Genomic DNA, 19,232 nt, shown 5'->3' with positions numbered 1-19,232 from the left:
AACTCAATTCATTTAGAAACAAATCCTGCACACGTTTTATGGGCCAAATCACTTCAAAGCCCAATTGTAGTCTCATACTGTTTCTTTTCACTTTGTACTCCTGTGCTTCTGCATTTTATGGCGTGCACTGGAGAACAAATATCCAAAGACCATACTCTTCTTATTAAGTTTAGCTTGGAATTGCTTTAAAATACTTTTAGCGGAAATGGACTTCCTGCCCTCCTACTGCAGTGCCCTGTGCTGGCATAGCCGAGTGACAGACACACCCCTCATCACATGATCTTAAAACTAGAGGGCGTGTCTGACCAGGTCTTTTAGATTACACAGAGCACTGGGCAGGGTGGTCAAACTCTGGTGCCCACTACCCTGTGCAGTCATATTTAGACAACCTACTCAACTGCTACAAGGAAAGTGGATCAGAACAATTTTAAGTTAAAGCGGGAGTTCACCCATTTCTAACATTTTTTTTTTTCTCCCCATAGATTCCTGCTCGTTCGGTCTAGGGGAATCGGCTATTTGTATTAAAATATGAGCAGTACTTACCCGTTTTCGAGCTGCATCTTCTTCCGTCGCTTCCGGGTATGGGTCTTCGGGAGCGGGCGTTCCTTCTTGATTGACAGGCTTCCGACGGTCGCATCCATCGCGTCACTCGTAGCCGAAAGAAGCCGAACGTCGGTGCGGCTCTATACTGCGCCTGCGCACCGACGTTCGGCTTCTTTCGGAAAATCGTGACGCGATGGATGCGACCGTCGGAAGCCTCTCGGAAGACTGTCAATCAAGAAGGAACGCCCATTCCCGCAGCCCATACCCGGAAGCGACGGAGAGGATGCATCTCGTAAACGGGTAAGTACTGCACATATTTTAAAACAAATTGCCGATTCCCCTAGAGAAAACGAGCAGGAATCTAAGGGGAAAAAGTGCCCTCTAAGGGTGAACCCCCGCTTTAAGAAAAACGGGCCCAATTCACAAAGCTTTACACAAGGATAAGAAGCTCTAATTTCAGCCATGTCACTCGTTTTTGAATCTCACAGGACTCTTTTTGGAAATAAGGCTCCTTATACTGGTGTTATACTGAGCCTCATGCCTGGCTGAATATCTATTTCTAGGACTTCAGTTGGGCTTTAAGAGATTTCCAGACACAAGTGACATCACCAAGCCTCGTGTCTCAATGATGTCACAAGTCTCCAGCAAACCCTTGTGTTCCTGATGTTTGGCCAACAATGAGCTCACAGGGTGGAAACTGGTAGACAGACTTGTCGAAGGAGTGTTTGGGGACTCAGGCAATGGGAACTCGGGCAATTTAGTGCCAAAAAGTCAGTCTGAATTCGCAATGTTCCAGTTAGAAAATGTAGATACAAAAAGGTCATTACGGAGATGCTACTGTTGATACATTGTGTGATGCCCAGTCTGGGAAGGTGTCTAGATCAAACATGGGTATTCCCCAAGTATAAAGTCCAAAACATAACGCCAGCATGCTGATAAGGTTTGTCCCCAGTCCAGCTTTCATCTAAAAAAAAAAAAAGGAGATAAAAAGAAAGTTTTAGAGCAAAGCCAATGTGCGCCATCTTCAAATACAAAATACACTATGGGGTAGATTCACGTACCTTTAGGCAGGCGTAGCGTATCTCCTATACGCTAAGCCGCCGTAACTTTGAGAGGCGAGTTTGGCATTTTCAAAGATTTTGCCGCCAAAGTTACGGCGGCGTAGCGTATTAGGGCCGGCGTAAGCCCGCCTAATTCAAATGTTGAAGCGTGGGCGTGTTTTATGTATATTAACTGTGACCCCACGTAAATGACGTTTCGATCGAACGGCGCATGACTGCGCTGCTCTCAATCCATCCGCTTTAGCCAATCAGCGGCAAGGCTGAGCGGCGAAGAAGATCTCGGGACCGCGCGGGACTTTCGAGGGGTCAGGTAAGTATAACGGGGGCTGGGGGGGGGGGGGGGGCGGCAGCATCCGATGTTTTTTCACCTTAATGCATAGATTGCATTAAGGTGAAAAAAAAAAAAATCTTTACAACTCCTTTAAGGAACAAGTGTCAGAAAAAGATTTGGGGCTGGATTCAGATACATTGCAGTATCTGTCGGCGCGGCGTAACGTATCTCAGATACGGTACGCCGCCGTAACTTAGGGCGCAAGTTCTGTATGCAGAAAGAACTTGCTCCCTTAGTTACGGCGGCGTAACGTATGTGTGTCGGCGTAAGCCCGCCTAATTCAAATGGGGATGATGTGGGCGTGTTTTATGTAAATTCACTGTGACCCCACGTACGTGGCGTATTTTACGAACGGCGCATGCTTGAAATTACGCCGCAAGTCGTCATTGCTTTAGACGTGAACGTAACTTATGTACAGCCCTATTCCCAAACGACGTAAAATTTTCAAAACTCGACGCGGGAACGACATCCATACTTAACATTGGCTACGCCTCATATAGCAGGGGTAACTTTACACAGAAAAAAGCCTAACGTAAACGACGTAAAAAAAATGCACCGGCCAGACGTACGTTTCTAAATCGATGTATCTACCTAATTAGCATATTCATTGCGTAACTATACGGAAGCGCCACCTAGCGGCCAGCGTAAATATGCAGCCCAAGATACGACGGTGTAAGACACTTGCGCCGGTCGGATCTTAAGGGAAATCTATGCGTAACTGATTCTCTAAATCAGTCGCATAGTTACGACCACGCACACTCAGAGATACGCCGTCGTATCTCCTTTCTGAATCTGGCCCACGGACTTTAAGTGGTTAAACTTCCTGCATTTAGCCCTGGTTCACACTGGGTACGATTTGGAACGATTTGAGATGCGATTTGACATGTCAAATCGCATCTCAAATCGGCGGCAATTGTCGGCAATGGCACTGTCCTAATCAGTGCGACGCCGCATCTGCGATTTCAAAAAGTAGTTCCTGTACTACTTTTTGCGATTTCGGGCCGCGATTTACATTAAATTGCGGCCGAAATCGCAGCAAAATCGCAGCCGCAAAATCACGGTAAAATCGCGCATTTTACCGCGATTTTTAATTCGCACCAGTGTGAACCTAGGCTTACACACAGAAGTTTGATCTAAGGAGGAAACCTCGGTTACAATGTTTCATGTTGTTAAAAATGTGTGACACACACACACACACACACACACACTCACAGAAGTGTATCCCTTTGATCTAAGAAGCATTAATTACAATGTTTCCTGTTAAAAACTTGTCAGACTGCCTGGATAGTTTCTTTTGACAGCTGATAAAGTCTCTCCACTTGTTGTATGAAAGAATCGTCAAACTCTGCATTGGAGATCATCAGGGGAGTTGAATCGAGATCACGATTTTTTTAACGATTAATTGTGCAGCTCTATATTGAACCCTACGGACTAAGACTGGGATGCTATTAAAGTTCATGTGTGTGTACAGCCAATCATTTTTTGACAATATAGTGTATCAAAAGCTTTACTTTAGACCAGATTTGTTTAGCTCTGATTTCAATTTTCAACACAAGATACCGTGTGTATAGTTATTTGAATTTTGGTGTCCTTTGCTTATTTCTTCTAGATCTGTGCAGTAATCCTACATGTCACAATGTCTGCGTTACAGGAGCTTCCTGTAATCTAGACCAGTCCCTGCTGCTCTCTCTCTTTGTGCTGGGTGACTGGTCGTGTCTCCGCCCCCTTCTGCAGCTTTCCGCAGGCAGCCTGTAGTGGATGGGCTTGCTTAGCCCCTCCCACAGCTCTGCTTTCTGCCCAGGCTATATGTAGTACCGTAATGGAGTCAATAATACTTGGAATTTGGTGCACACAAAGTGGGCTTTACATCATTTGTAGCAACTGAGGAACATATATAAAAAAATAAAAAAAATTTGGGCCAAATTTAAAAATATAAGCAGCTGAACCTCGGATTACGAGCATAATCCATTCCAGGAGTATGCTCGTAATCCAAAGTACTCGCATATCAAAGCAAGTTTTCCCATTGAAGTCAATAGAAACGAAAATAATTTGTTCCGCATTGACTTCAATGGGGTGCAATACCGAATGCGGCCAGAGGAGGGGGCGCCAGAGAGCGCCGAAAAGGCACGAGGACAGGTCGGCTTGTTTTCTGCGCCCCCGTACCTCAGGCCAAATGAGGTACTGCAGGCCTATTTTCGGCTCGGCTTCTGCGCCCCCGTACCTCAGGCCAAATGAGGTACTGCAGGGCTATTTTCGGCTCTGCTCCTGCGCCCCTGACCTCAGGCCTATTTAACTTGAATTCTGCTGTCTTGTGAGTCAAAACTCGCAAACCGAGTCAGAATTTACAAAAATAGAGTTGCTCGCAAATAACACTCTCGAACAAAGTTACTCATAAACCGAGGTTCCACTGTACACAGCCTCTGGCTGGATCTTTAGATTTCTTCCAAGCTGTACCTGCAAAAGCATGTTGTAGCCATCTTTTACAGCTACAGTAGCCTGCCAATAAAAATGTGGTTACAGAATGTATAGATAAAATGTTATTCTGTTATCCACTTTTACAAGTGCTATGCACTGTGTGGTATATAAGTGATCAAAATCAAAATATGATTAAGCATCAGTAATTACGCTGTGAAACGCGTTGGATATCCGTTTTTATTTCAATCTCGTATGGACTGTCTTTTATGAAGAATTTTCGTTGGAGTGCGGCCATCCGGGTTGTTTCTTTTACTACATGCTATGTACTGTGTGGTGTATAAGTGACCAAAATATGTTTTCTCCTCCTTTCCCGAAAACTTTTGTTTGGAGTTTGCACCATTTAAAAAATTAAAATAAAATACCTAAATGAATTGGTTTGATCTACTCACCATGTCTGGCACAGTTAAGTGGCCATATGAAAACACAATGGCATTCGGAGGATTGGCAACAGGCAAAAGGAACGCACATGAGGCACTTATTGTAGCTGGTATAATTACTAGAAGGGGGTTCACTCCGATTCCTTCAGCCTTTATTTAAAAGGAAAAAAAATATGCACAGATTAATTAATTAAATAATTAAAGTCTAGGCAGATATTAAAGACATCATGTGATTGTTAATAGATCATTAGCACAAACAAAAACAAAATTAGCACAATCCACAAAAGTGGATTGTGGGAGGGCCAGCTAGGCATCACATATACCTTGATAATGTAAGCATACAAAAAATAAAATATAGTGATAGTGGAACTTTATGGTGGCCACATAGATCTTAAAGCAAGGGGAAACTTGTTTTTAGATCTATGTGCATTTTTTGTGAACAAGTCTTGTATCAATAAAAGTAATTCGTAAAAAAAAAACCTTCAGTGTGCAGCTCCCGCCTAATAGTCACCTGAACCTGATTTTGATCCAGTGATGTGTACGAGAGCCAAGGCTCTCCCTCCTCATTGGCTGATATGCAGCAGCAGGAGCCATTGTCACACAGCCAGTAAGGTGGGCCTGTTTAGAGTTACAGAGAAGGTCTTGCGCTAGAATTATTGTTCTCACTCCAACGTTCACAGCGATACCTCACATGTGTGATTTGATTGTTTTTTTATTTGGTTTATTGTACTTTTATTTTTATATTTTGACACTTTGATCCTTTACATTTTTTTTTTTATCACTTTCATTCCTATTACAAGGAATGTAAACATCTCTCATAATAGGAATAGGGCATGACAGGTCCTCGTTACAGCGAGATCTGGGGTTTACAAGTCCCCACATCTCGCCTCTAGGCTGGAAAGCCTGAGATCAAAAAATAAAGGATCACGGCTTCCCAGCCGTAGAAACGGCAGTGTTTACATTTGCTGAAGCCGGACGTGACGTCGTAACGTCGCGCCCGACCTCCGAAAGTCAGAGATGATCGGGGACCATCTGATCCTCGGTCAGCTGTATGGTAAACGGCAGATTCATTCGGCATCTTGCAGATCGCACTAGAGGATGTCCCCTCCCGCCCCCTGTATAAACAATCAAACGGCTGAACAGCTGTTACGATTGTTTTTACAGTGCAAGAAATTGCCAGCAGAAAAAAGATGATATCTGATTGATGCCTGTTTTTGACATGTACCCGTTCCCACTTCCGAGAGATCTGGCAGCGGCAAAATCCCTCGGAAATTCAGCCCCCTCCTCCTTCCCCTGCCGCCGGGCCATTCAGAAAGCGCAGCACACTCCGCGCATGCGCAGTAGGAAACAGGCTGTGAACCCGAAATGCCTCACTGCTGGTTTCCCTTACCACGAGCAGCAGCCCTCGATAGCCGATGGAAACATCGGCTGAGGTGCCAACATCGCTGAATTCCAGGACAGGTAGAGCGTCCTAATATTAAAAGTCAGCAGTACAGTATGTGTAGCTGCTGACTTTCAAACACTTTAGGGGTTGTATTCTTGTATTTGACTGTAATCAAAAACAAATAAAAAAATCATGCCTTCTGGTTCCTCCAGGTGGCAGCACTTAGCCACAGTTTTTCTGCGCTACTGCACTGGAAAGCCGTGGGCTGCTTGTTATGGCGTCCAATGGAGCCACAATGTCATTAATTTACTGCAGTGCAATGAAAAATGTGGCTGATTTACAATACATTATTACTGACAAAATCGGTGTGTAAAGCACATTAAAGTAATATTAAAATCAGTTAAAAAAAAAAAAAACATTTAATACTTACCTGCTCTGTGCAGTGGTTTTGCACAGGGCAGCCCCGATCTTCCTCTTGTCAGGTCCCTCGGCAGCGCTCCTCGTCCCTCCCTGCCGTTCAATGCCCCCACAGCAAGCAGCTTGCTATGGGGGGCACCCAAGCCGAGCCGCAGCTCCCAGTGTTCATTCAGGCTTGGCCCCGCCTCCCTCTCTACTCATTGGCTCACTGACTTTAATTAACAGCAGTAGCAGGAGCCAATGGTGCCCACTGCTGTGTCTCATCCAATCAGGAGGTAGTGTCCCAGACAGCCGAGTCCCTCGTGCAACATCGCTGGATCGAGATTAGCCAGGTAAGTATGAGAGGGACTGCTGCACACAAAAGGTTTTATGCATTCAGATGAAAAACCGTCTGATCCAAAATGTTGGCAATGTATGGGTAAGGGGGCAGAAGCTGGAAGGAGCACAGTAGAGACTGCCAACTGTGGGGCAGTAGTAATCAGACTCTGCTTCTAACCGCTGATCACTTGTTTCTTCCAATAGCGGCTCAGGGGCCACCCACAGATAGGAGACTGCTCCATATTTAGGTGGATCAGGTGACAATCAAGCAATGGATCTCTCATATCTACAAGTGCCATAAAGATTACATATTGTGCACAGTTTCTGAATCTGTGACATACCAGAGAAGAAAGGATGGGTTGGAATATAGTGATAGTGGCCGGGTTGCTTGCCACTTCTGTAACAGATGTCACCAGTAGACAGACGATCAGTACAATCACCCAGACAGGCAGGCTGCTTAAAGGTTCCATCTTGTGTCCAACCCATGTTGAAAGGCCAGAGACCTGAACCCAAGAAAAAAAAAAAAGGTTAACATTGTACCATTCAAACAATTCTACTATCCATTCATTACAATGGGTTCAGAAATGTGCAAAGTGCAGTAACTACTGAAAAAGTATTCATGAAGCACTATTCAATTCATCATCTGAAAATGGAAAGAGTATGGCACAAATGCAAACCCACCAAGACATGGCCATCCACCTAAACTGACCGGCCGGGCAAGGAGAGCATTCATCAAAGAAGCAGCCAAGAGGCCCATGATTAATCTGGAGGAGCTGCAGAGATCCACAGCTCAGGTGGGAGAATCTGTCCACAGGACAATATCAGTTGTGCCCTTCACAAATCTGGCCCTTATATAAAGAATAGCAAGAAGAAAGCCATTGTTGAAAGAAAGCCATAAGAAGTCCTGTTGTCCCATTGCAGCCCCTCGGCGGAAGGAGGGGTGAGGAGTGGGATAAGCGGAAGTTCCATTTTTGGGTGGAACTCCGCTTTAAAGGGATATAATAATTGGAAGGTACAAGTAGATGTACAAAGTGGGTTGTATTGACTGTAGAGAAGTTCAATATATATGAATGACTTACTTCACATCCCTTAGCCAAGGCAAAACCCCCTCCAACCAATATGACGATATGCCAAGGTATACATTCCTCAAACTCCTTCCAGGTGATCATCGATGTGTACTCCCCAGACTGGGAAGGCTTAGACTTTTCTAGAATAATAAAAAAAAAAAGTAAAAACAAGAACATTGTAGATATAAAGGCAAGGTAATGGAACCAAAAACATATTTAAAAGGTCTTTCAAACCAGCAACAAGGCATAACCAGCAGAGAAGATTTAGCAGGAATGGGTGAGACTAACCCACAAATGGGACGCATGTACTATATTGGAACATCAGACCAGATGTAAAAGATGTTTAACCAATTGCCAACCAGGCCAATTCTGACATTTCTTTCCTACATATAAAAAAAAATCATATTTTTTTGCTATAATATTACACATGCATACCGCTTCTGCGTGCGAGCGCACGCGGACAGGGGCGCTTTAAAAATTTTTTTTTTTTTTTTTGTTAGCTTTACTTTACATTTTTTCGTTTGACATTTTTTTTTTAATCACTTTTATTCCTATTGGAAGGAATGTAAACATCCCTTGTAATAAGAATATGGCTTTACAGTGAGATATGGGGTCAATAAGACCCCACATCTCACCTCTAGCCTGGGAAGCCTGAAATAAAAAAAAAACAAAAAAACAATCTCGACTTCCGACCCGAAGCGGAGCCGCTTGTTTGAATGCAGAGAGCAGGCGTGACGTCATAATATCGCGCCCGGTCTCCGACGATCATAGAGACTCCGGCGACCATCTGGTCTGCTGGAAATCTCTATGGTAAACATCCAGGGCTGGCGGATCCCGTCTCCAACTCACTGATCGCAGCAGTGAGCCGGTAGAAGCACCGGAGGGTGGCAGGAGGGGGGGGGAGACGTCCCTTCTCGCCGCCCGTAAGAACGATCAAGTGGCTGACGAGCCGCTATGATCATTCTTATGGTGTAGGGAATCGCCGACTGAAAAAGCCGATATCTGAATGATGTCTGTAGCTGCAGACATCATTCAGATATACCAGCACAAAGCCCAAGACGTCATATGACGGCCAGCCGTCGGCAAGTGGTTAAAAGTCCCTTGTCACTAAAGCCAACAGAGGCTACTACAGCAGAGGTGTAGACTGGTGCTCACATGGATAAGTCTTTCTAAAGAGGTTCTAAAGGCAGAAGGTTTTTTTTTATCTCAATACAGTCTATGCATTAAGATTGAAAAAAAAAAACCTTCTTTGTGCAGCAGCCCCAATACTTACATGAGCCCCATCGCAATCCAGCGATGTGCACCAGTCACTCGGCTGCCCGGGACTCTCCCTCCTGATTGGCTGAGATACAGCAGCCATTGGCTCCCGCTGCTGTCAAAGTCAGTCAGCCAATGAAGTGAAAGGAGGTGAGGCCGAGCCACGGCACCGTGTCTGAATGGACACACAGAGCTGTGACTCGGCTTGGGTTCCCCCACAGCAAGCCACTTGCTGTGGGGGCACTTGACAGGAAGGAGGGGCCAGGGGGCTGGGGAGGGACCCGATAGAGGAGGATCCGGGCTGCTCTGTGCAAAACCACTACACAGAGCAGGAAAGTATAATGCCGCGTACACGCGAACGTTTTTCATGAGAAAAATGCAATTTTTTAAATTGGTCATTAAAAACGATCGTGTGTAGGCTCCAGAGCATTTTTCGACGAGAAAAATAGCCATTAAAAATTTAGAACCTGCTCTACGGTCATGTGTATGCTTTAACAACGGGGAAAAAAACATGCATGCTCAGAAGCAAGTTATGAGAAGGGAAATTTGCATAATCAGCCCAAAGGGTGGCGCCATTTGAATGGAACTTCCCCTTTATAGTGCCATCGTACGTGTTGTACGTCACCGCGCTTTGCTCGAGCATTTTTTATCACGATCGTGTGTATGCAAGGCAGGCTTGAGAGGAATCGCATCAAGAAAAACTTCGTTTTTTTCCATGACATGAAAAACAGTCGTGTGTGCGCGGCATTACATGTTTATTATTTTTTTTTTTAAAGACAAAATAAGAGACTTTAGTGTCACTTTAAGTGGAGTGACAGTCCAATTCGGACAGGATATTTGCATACAAATGCTCATGATAACCAAGTCTATTTTGGAGTGTTGATTTAAACCAGGGGTGCCCAACCTTTTGAAGAGCAAGGGCCACTTAAGCAACTTGGTAACCAATCGCGGGCCATTATGAGCGGAGCAGGCAGATGACAGGTCACGGCTACTCTATAGGCTCTCCGATCCACCCAGATGGAAGGGGACAAATTCCCTTCTGTTTTTTGGATTGGAGGTAGGTGGGCGTAAACAGACATCTGTAGCTCTATAGAGGCGAATTGAAGGTCCCATTTGGTCGGGCTGATGAAAAGGGCCCAAGACTGCTTTCACACTGATGTGCTGCGGTTTACCCACACTGCGGGAGCATTGTAGTGCACCTGTGTCTATCCTGCGGGTTAGCTGCACTTTGCCATAGACTCCGCCTGTGGCAAAAGCCGTCGCTGTAGAGGAAGCATCGGCTTATGGGGCTTTGCTCCGCAGCCACTTTCTTCCCCTACCACCGGCTTCATTCACAACACTGATGCTGTGGTATGGCACGTTGACAACCTGCGATCTGGGCTTGCCAAACCGCCATTCCAGAGCAAGAGGTCGCGGGCCACATCAGAGGGCTCCGCGGGCCACCCCTGATTTAAACCAACTCGCATGACAAGCTTAATAACCTGCAATACAGCGATATGCAACTTACCTCTTGATCCAAAACGCAGCCAGCTGGGCTTGCGTCCAGGTATAATAAATAACATAAATCCAAAGAGAATAGCTGAGGTAGCATCCGACTTATAACCTTTCCTGTTCAAAGAAAGACATAAAATGTTATATCAATGTAAGAAAATCTCCTGAAGCAAAGGTCTGCATACCAACACCATTACAGGAAAGGTTTGTGTTGCCCATAGCATACAGGCGGATTTCAGACATCATTCATTAAATTAAGTTTGAAAATGGATGGATATAAAAGGAATAATCTGGATTCTATTAGCGAGAAGCAAAAAAAATAGAATAAAAAAAATTGCAGTGCCAGTAAAGATTAATTTCCCCAGCTTTTTTCGTAAACTGCTAAAAAGTTGTCTAGTAGTAGTAAATGAATAAACACAATAACACTGCATTGACATGCTGCATTTTTACACAATGCATTTAACTGCACTGTGTCTAATGAATTGTTATTTAGTGAAACTTCAATAAGCCGGTTCACACAGGGGAAGCAAGACTTTGGGGGCGACTCGGCAAGGCGATCTCAAGACGACTTCAGAGGCGACTTACAAAATGACTTCTGTATTGAAGTCAATACAAGTTGCCCCCAAAGTCGTACAAGAACCTTTTTCTAAGTCGGAGCGACTTGAGGAAAGGGAGTTACCGCTCCAGGTGGGTATGCTTAGCAATCAATGTCTTCTCAGGAGACCAAGGGTGCCAGCAATGTGCGAAGCAAGTAGTAGAGAAATTGAACTTGAGTCGCTCCTATTAGAACGGTTCCATTGAACAGGACGCGACATGAGTCGCCTGACGAGTCGCCCCTGTGTGAACCGGCTCTAAAAGGTATAAAAAAAAGTTGAATGACTTGTTATTTTGTGAAACTTCAATAAAAGGTATAAAAAAAAAAAAGAAGAAGAAGAAAAATTTAAACAGTGCATGTCGTAATAAAACATCACACCACCCCTCACCTCCCCTACATAAGGTACTCCAGCATACATATAGTGTGTGGACTGGTATGAAAGAGATCTTAGCATTGCGATGCCGGTTCACATATATGTGATCCGGGAACCAGCGCGGATTCCCGCATCGCATGTCACCTGCCGGCGGTTCATACTGCCCTAGGCCAACCGCTGTGGGTGTCAATACAAAGTTAATAACAACCCCAGATTGGTTCGCAAATCGCAGTGCGAACTGCCAAATGGCGCAGGAAATCTAATCAGATATGTGTGAACACCATACGATTCCAGTGCAAACGGAAAAAAGGGTCCTGAACAATTTTGGTTCGAATGCGACGTGAATTCAGCCATGCAATCTGCACAGCAGTGCGAATCACATGCGATGTCTTACATCACACCAGTGTGAACCCAGCCTGAAGATGAGATACATTTATAAAGCAAAACAGACATACAACTTAAAGGGGTTGTAAACCCTCAAGTTTTTTCACCTTGATGCATCCTATGCATTAAGGTGAAAAAACACCTTGCAGTGCCCAGCCCCCCAGTTTTACATACCTGAGCCCCGAATTTCCCTTGGCGGGAATGCGCTGTCCTTCTCTCCACGGGATTCCGGCTCTTGATTGGTTAGATTGATCGCAGCGCAGCCATTGGCTCCGGCTGCTGTCAATCAAATCCAATTACGCGGGCGCCAGGGGCAGGGCCTAGTCAAACATTCGCAGCTATGGACGCCGAATGCTGGACTCAGGAGCGCACCGTGACTGACGACTCACGTGACTCTGGCCAGTCACAGAGCCGGAGTCTGTGTGCCTGGAAGGAAGAGTGGCAAAGATGGATGCTTCCACCAGCAGGGACAGCGCGGACTTCATTTGCAGGTAAGTGCCACACAATAGACTAGTATGCGATGCATACCAGCCCATTATGCCTTTAATTTGCAGGGGAAAAAAGAGGAAGTAAAATCCATCAGGGTTTATTTCATCTTTAACCACTTAAGGACCGCCTCCTGCAGATATACGTCGGCAGAATGGCACGGCTGGGCACAAGCGCGTACATGTACGTCCTCTAAGTGCCCAGCCGTGGGTCGCGGGCCCCGATCGCCGCTGGAGTCCCGCGATCGCCCCCCCCCCCCCCGGAGCTGAAGAACGGGGAGAGCTGTGTGTAAACACAGCTTCCCCGTTCTTCACTGCGACGCCGTCATTGATCGTGTGTTCCCTAATATAGGGAAACACGATCAATGACGTCACACGTCCAGCCCCATCCCCCTACAGTTGGAAACACAGATGAGGTCACACTTAACCCCTTCAGCGCCCCCTAGTGGTTAACTCCCAAACTGCAATTGTAATTTTCACAGTAAACAATGCATTTTTAATGCATTTTTTGCTGTGAAAATGACAATGGTCCCAAAAATGTGTCAAAATTGTCCGATGTGTCCGCCATAATGTCGCAGTCACGAAAAAAAAACAAAAAAAAAACAAACGATGATCGCCGCCATTAGTAGTAAAAAAAAATTAATAAAAATGCAATAAAACTATCCCCTATTTTGTAAACGCTATAAATTTTATGCAAACTAATCGATAAACGCTTATTGCGATTTGTTTTACCAAAAATAGGTAGAAGAATATGTATCGGCCTAAACCTGAGGAAAAAAAATGTTTTTATATATTTTTGGGGGATATTTATTATAGCAAAAAGTAAAAAACATAACATTTTTTTCAAAAAAAACGCAGAGGTGATCAAATACCACCAAAAGAAAGCTCTATTTGTGGGGGAAAAAGGACGCCAATTTTGTTTGGGAGCCACTTCGCACGACCGCGCAATTGTCAGTTAAAGCGACGCAGTGCCGAATCGCAAAAACTGGCCAGGTCCTTTACCTGCCTAAAGGTCCGGGTCTTAAGTGGTTAAAAAAAGACACAGGTTTACACAGTATTTTATAGCAGCCAAGGTGGAGAATTTAGGAATCAGGCTGCAACCTTATGATAAATCTGTCCTATAATCTGTCTTGCTGCTCCTGTTTTAGCTTGGCCTTGCTGTGTGACAAAATTGATAAATGTCCCCCATTATGTAGCTAAACATTCATGAGGTGTACATCAAATTAAAGATCAGTGACAGAAATCATAAAAAAATTGTGTTATCCACCTAGCACAACTCACAGTCCAAACAGTGAGTCCCAACCTGGGACAAATCCGGGATCTCGGGTGAACCAAGACAAGGCCATTAACAGGAAGATTACGAGCGTTACAACCTCCTGGTAGCTGCAAGGGGAAAAAAAAAAAAATTGTACATTTATTGTCAGATCTTTAGAAAACAGATGTTAAACATATACAATACGGCATCATGATAAGGACCTGGAACTAAAAGATTAGAGAACTATGGTCAGACTATAAAATCACACATGCCGTTAGAGCTGCACGATTCTGGCCAAAATGAGTATCATGATTTTTTTTTGCTTAGAATAAAGATCACAATTCTCTCACGATTCTCGCGGTGTAAAAACGTTCACATTAAACAAAAAGATTTGGGCTAACTTTACTGGTTAATTTTTTTTTTTATTCATTAAAAGTAATTTTTCCTCAAAAAATGCATTTGAAAGACTGCTGTGCAAATACAGTGCGACATAAAATATTGCAACAACCACCATTTTATTTTACAGTCTCTCTCTCTCTCTTACCCTGAAAAACAGCAAATATCAGAAAAAGGTTTGGGGTTTAAGTGATTAAACTTTACAGAAGTCTATTCCTTTGATGTAAAAGACAATTTGATACAATGTTTAGACTTAACATTCCACTGATAAAGAAGGTTGTAAAACTTGGCAGACTGCAGGGACTTTGGATGGCTGAGAGCAGAGAAAATTCTCTGCATACAAACAGTTCGGGAAATACCTTGTCAAGATCGCAATGGAAAAAAAATATATATATATCGCAATAAAGCTTCCCGACGATTAATCGTGCATCTCTACATGCCATGCAGGCTGCCCATACAAGTTATGCCCTGTACACACGATCGGAATTTCCGATGGGGTAAAATCCGATGGAATTTTTCGTCAGAATTCCGTTCAAGCTGTCTTGCATACACACTGTCAGACCAAATTCCGGTGGTGACGTAAAACACTACGACGAGCCGAGAAAAATTAAGTACAAGGCTTCCGAGCATGCGTCGACTTGATTCTGAGCATGTGTGTTTTTTTCTCCGTCGGAGTTCCATACAGACGATCGGAATTTCCTGTTCCATTTCTGTTCCATTTCTAAACTCCGGAAAAAAAGTCAGATGGGTCCCACATACGGTCGGAATATTCAATGAAAAAATCCCGTCTGAGTTGTTTCATAGGAAATTTCGATCGTGTGTACAAGGCATTAGACTGGGCTCCTTATTTTTCTGGAACATTTTGTAAATGCCTGTTGAACCGGATGGCAGAACCATTGGATAGGCACTTACTATGATAGGACAACATCACTCTTGCTTACAGAGTACAATCACCATCACCCTTGTTGCTGCTGTAGCTGCTTAAGACTAGAACACATGGGCCAAATGTTGGGAGGCATCAGCCAGGTCAATAGAAACGGCCGACATTTGGGCCATGTTAACGGTATGTTGTCGAAGGGATCAAAAAAAGGTCTCACGACCGACTTCCGATTAGTGCTCTTTGTCGTCGTCCCCGCTGTTTCGGGGCGGGGACGCAATAGCACAGCAGGGGAGATCGCTGTACTAACATCGGATTGTTACTGCGGCTCTGACCTGAGCTGCCAGTTTTTTTAGTTCAACCAGAAAAAAAAATAGCAGTGTGTACGAGGCTTTAGATGCTGGGCATCATTGATATTCCTATTAATGAATAGTCACACCTAGCTCTGCCCACAGCTATTTAGATTGGCAGCACATTTCTCCATCCACAGGAGTTCATTGATATGGTGAAAAAGCCTTGCTCATTACCCCCCACCCCCTTCAGCACTGCCTAGGAGGATGCAGGAGAAATCCAACCTCCCAACTGAAAGCTTTTTAAGTTTTCACTCAAAAATTATTTAATCTTCAGCATAAAAAAAAAAAAAGTTGTGTATCACTTGCGAGTTGCCATATAAAACATACCTTAAGGGACCCAGCTTTTCATATTCTTGTCTCAAAATCTTCCTCGAGTCATCTTCTGTAGGCGATTTAGATTTTCGACAGCACTGCATTTCTTTTAGACTGGAAAAATAATATATAGAGTATACATTTTATATTGGCTTTGTATAAACATGAAAAACAAGGTTATTTTTTTGATTTATATGTAAAAGTTCAGATTGATATACACCTTACAAGTGTATGCTATCATTTAAAAAACATTGTTTTTCCAATTATACTGCATGTATATGGGGACAGCCAGGTGTGATTGTTACATATGCAGACTCTGCTTACTACTCTACAGGGTCACACAATGGCTGCTCTTTAATGTTCCTAGGCAAAAAAAATTCCTTAAAGTGAATTAGAAAAAAAAAAAAAAGGCCCAACCTGTAGAGAAAAGCATTAATATCTTGCCTGCCCCTTGGCCAAACTCTACTGTCTTTATGGGATAGGCCCCTTTCACACTGACGGACCAATTGGGTCTACCTAAAAAACTGACAGGTGTCAGGATTATTTTCCCATCCATCTGGCGGATCAGATTGGATGAGTCGGATGGAAACAGACAGGTGGCCCATTTACATCTGACCTCCCCACAGAGAACAGCAGGCTGTGTCCGTGTCTGCTCTGCATAGTGGAGCAGACACGAACCTGTAATCCACCTGCACAGTGGGGATCAGCAGACAGATCCCCTGCTAAACAGGCCGATGTGCTTGATGGAGTCAGCCCCATCTGCAAAGGGGCCATAAGCTTCTTGAAAAACCTTCTGTATCTGCCACTGCCTAGAGTATCTGATGCCTTCGTCCCATGCTGGGCTCTGTGGTCATCTCCTGGCTCTTACACCTTTTACAGGACCCAGTGGGGACAACATGAAGTAATCAAAGAGAACAGGGAGCAACCAGACATCCAACACCCCAAGAAGGGTTCAGATGCCGAAAGATTTTGAAGCAATTATCCCAACAAGATAGAATTCAGCTATAGGACAGGTAAATGTTAGTACTTTTCTACGTGAGGAGACCTTTTACTTTTTTTTTTTATTAGCTACAAAGTCAATAATATTTTTAGGCCGAATTTTTTATTTTCAAACCCCCCCCCCCCCCCACAGCCACTTCTTTCTAGGCAAGACAAATATGAAATGTTTTATTCAAAGCTATATTTAGGACTTGCGTCCAGCAAGCTGTACATTTAAATTAGTTCTCCGGTATCTTTGGAGATTCATGCTGTGTTGCAAATTGATCCACTGTTCAAAAGGCATACCCTCGCTTTACATACCCTCACTTTACGTACACTCGCAAGTACAAACACATTGGCGTCTATGGGAAATATTGGTCAGCTTGACATGGCACGGTTACCAGTTTTTAACATTGGCGTCTATGGGAAATCTTGGTCAGCTTGACATGGGACTGCTACCGGTTTTTAATATTAGCGTCTATGGGAAATATTGGTCAGCTTGACATGGCACAGTTATTGGTTTTTAACATTGGCGTCTATGGGAAATATTGGTCAGCTTGACATGGCACGGTTACCGGTTTTTAACATTGGCATCTATGGGAAATCTTGGTCAGCTTGACATGGGACTGCTACCGGTTTTTAACATTGGCGTCTATGGGAAATATTGGCCAGCTTGACATGGCACTGCTCCCAAACCATAAGTGACATGGACACCAAACTTGGAGAGCACCGAGAGGAACCCAGGACTACAACATATCTGATTTTGGGGTCGGCCAGCTTGCTTAGGTAATCCGTTATGCCTGTAAATGACTATTGCAATGCAGTACATGCATTGAGAAGTGAAAAAAGGTATTGCTTCACTTTAAGTACATTTTCATTTTACATACATGCTCTGGTCCCATTGTGTACTTAAAAGTGGGGTATGCCTGTACACAGCTGAATGGGCCAGAGGAGGGACACGACTTTTTCATCTCATGCTGTTCCATTAGACCAGCCTTTCCCAACCTATTTAACGGTGCGGAACACTTGAAATAACTTTAAGATCTCCAGGAACCTCCTATGCTAATAACTATTATATCTACATATCATGGGAAATTAGTATGAACATTAAGTTGTGCATGCAAGAATGAATAAAATAATATAGATATGTAGCCTACTTTCTATATTTACCACCTATAGCTAGTCTAATAATAAAAGAAAACAAATTATATAAATGGCAAGAAAAATGTTGTGAAAATTTTAGTGCTTTCACACGTGGGTGTGCAGTGGAAAATAGTACCCCTTTACACTAGTGGTCAGTAGAAAAGTGCCCCCTAACATTGGTGGTCAGTAAGGTGTCTATTTACGTTGGTAGCGAGTGACATGTCCACTGGATTGGGTGTTCAGTTAATAAGGGTCCCTAGGATCAGAAGAAGGACTCTCTTACATTGGTGATCAGTGGGAAAAATGCTCTTTAGCAGTCAGTGGGAAACATGTCCCCTTACATATAGCATTGTAGTACCTTATAGACCAGGGATATGCAATTAGCGGACCTCCAGCTGTTGCAGAACTACAAGTCCCATGAGGCATAGCAAGACTCTGACAGCCACAAGCATGACACCCAGAGGCATGATGGGACTTGTAGTTTTGCAACAGCTGAAGGTCCGCTAATTGCATATCCATGTTATAGACTGTCAGTGGTGTCAGTTGGAACTTATCTGAGGGACAGAAAATTTCTTATTGTTCAAGGAACACCCACCTCTGGAGGAACCCTAGTTGAGAAAGACTGAATAAGACAGTCAAAATGAGCAGCTACTGCTGGACTTTCTTCAGAAAGCCCAAATACGCTGCAAACATAATATCATGAAAGCAACTTGTAAAAAAATTGAAAAATTGGGACTTATATGTGGTTGTTGGCAAGTCGATCACTTCAGTGATTAAAAGGAGAAGTAGGTCAAAGTAATTTTGGCTCTACTTGGCCTATGGGTCACATGAGTGCACTTATATTCAGCTGACACTAGGCTGACCTCACGCAAACCTGACTTTAATGTCCACATGCCTGGACCGGCACCTGTCTCTGGCTCTCCGTAGTGTGTGCCCGCCCCCTCCCCATCCTGGCCTTCCAGTTAGCGCTGGAGGGGCAGAACCGTTTTTAATAGGCGAGCAGAGGGACTGGCAGGAACAGCAGGGATTTCACACAAAGGAAGGAATACAAAGAGAACAGGATACTTTTTTCATACAAGTACATGGTACAGCAGGTACATATCAGGAATATGAAATGTTGGGTTTACATACTCATTAGGCTGGGTTCCCACCATCACCGCATGCGGCTCCCAGCAGGGGTCCTGTGTGTCTTGGCTCACCATTTCAGGTCCGATTTCAGCCCCAATTTTTTACGGAATTCGGAACTGAAACAGACCAAAAGAAGCACAGGACTGTGCAAATTCGCACCGAGCCTCAGCAGAGATATGTGAACTGGCTCCATAGAGAGCCGGTCAAAATCTCCTGCTATTGTGAATTGGAT

The 19,232-nt window shown here is 44.1% G+C and overlaps 1 protein-coding gene across 1 annotated transcript in view; it reads right to left on the bottom strand.

Moving 5' to 3' along the window:
• Positions 1 to 952: 952 nt before the first annotated feature.
• LOC120917195 (solute carrier family 13 member 1-like) overlaps positions 953 to 19,232 on the bottom strand; it is a 57,634-nt gene continuing 39,354 nt past the window's right edge. The window contains exons 10-16 of the mRNA XM_040328306.1: positions 15,767 to 15,865; positions 13,840 to 13,941; positions 10,738 to 10,838; positions 7,986 to 8,113; positions 7,248 to 7,409; positions 4,800 to 4,937; positions 953 to 1,507 (exon numbers count right to left, since the gene is read on the bottom strand). Coding sequence (XP_040184240.1) covers positions 1,367 to 1,507; positions 4,800 to 4,937; positions 7,248 to 7,409; positions 7,986 to 8,113; positions 10,738 to 10,838; positions 13,840 to 13,941; positions 15,767 to 15,865 — 871 coding nt within the window. The 3' untranslated portion in view covers positions 953 to 1,366. The remainder of the gene's footprint in view (positions 1,508 to 4,799; positions 4,938 to 7,247; positions 7,410 to 7,985; positions 8,114 to 10,737; positions 10,839 to 13,839; positions 13,942 to 15,766; positions 15,866 to 19,232) is intronic.

Source organism: Rana temporaria, chromosome 11, assembly GCF_905171775.1.
Source record: "Rana temporaria chromosome 11, aRanTem1.1, whole genome shotgun sequence".
In the NCBI taxonomy this organism is placed as follows: Eukaryota; Metazoa; Chordata; class Amphibia; order Anura; family Ranidae; genus Rana; species Rana temporaria.
This window is presented reverse-complemented; position numbering and strand designations above follow the sequence as displayed.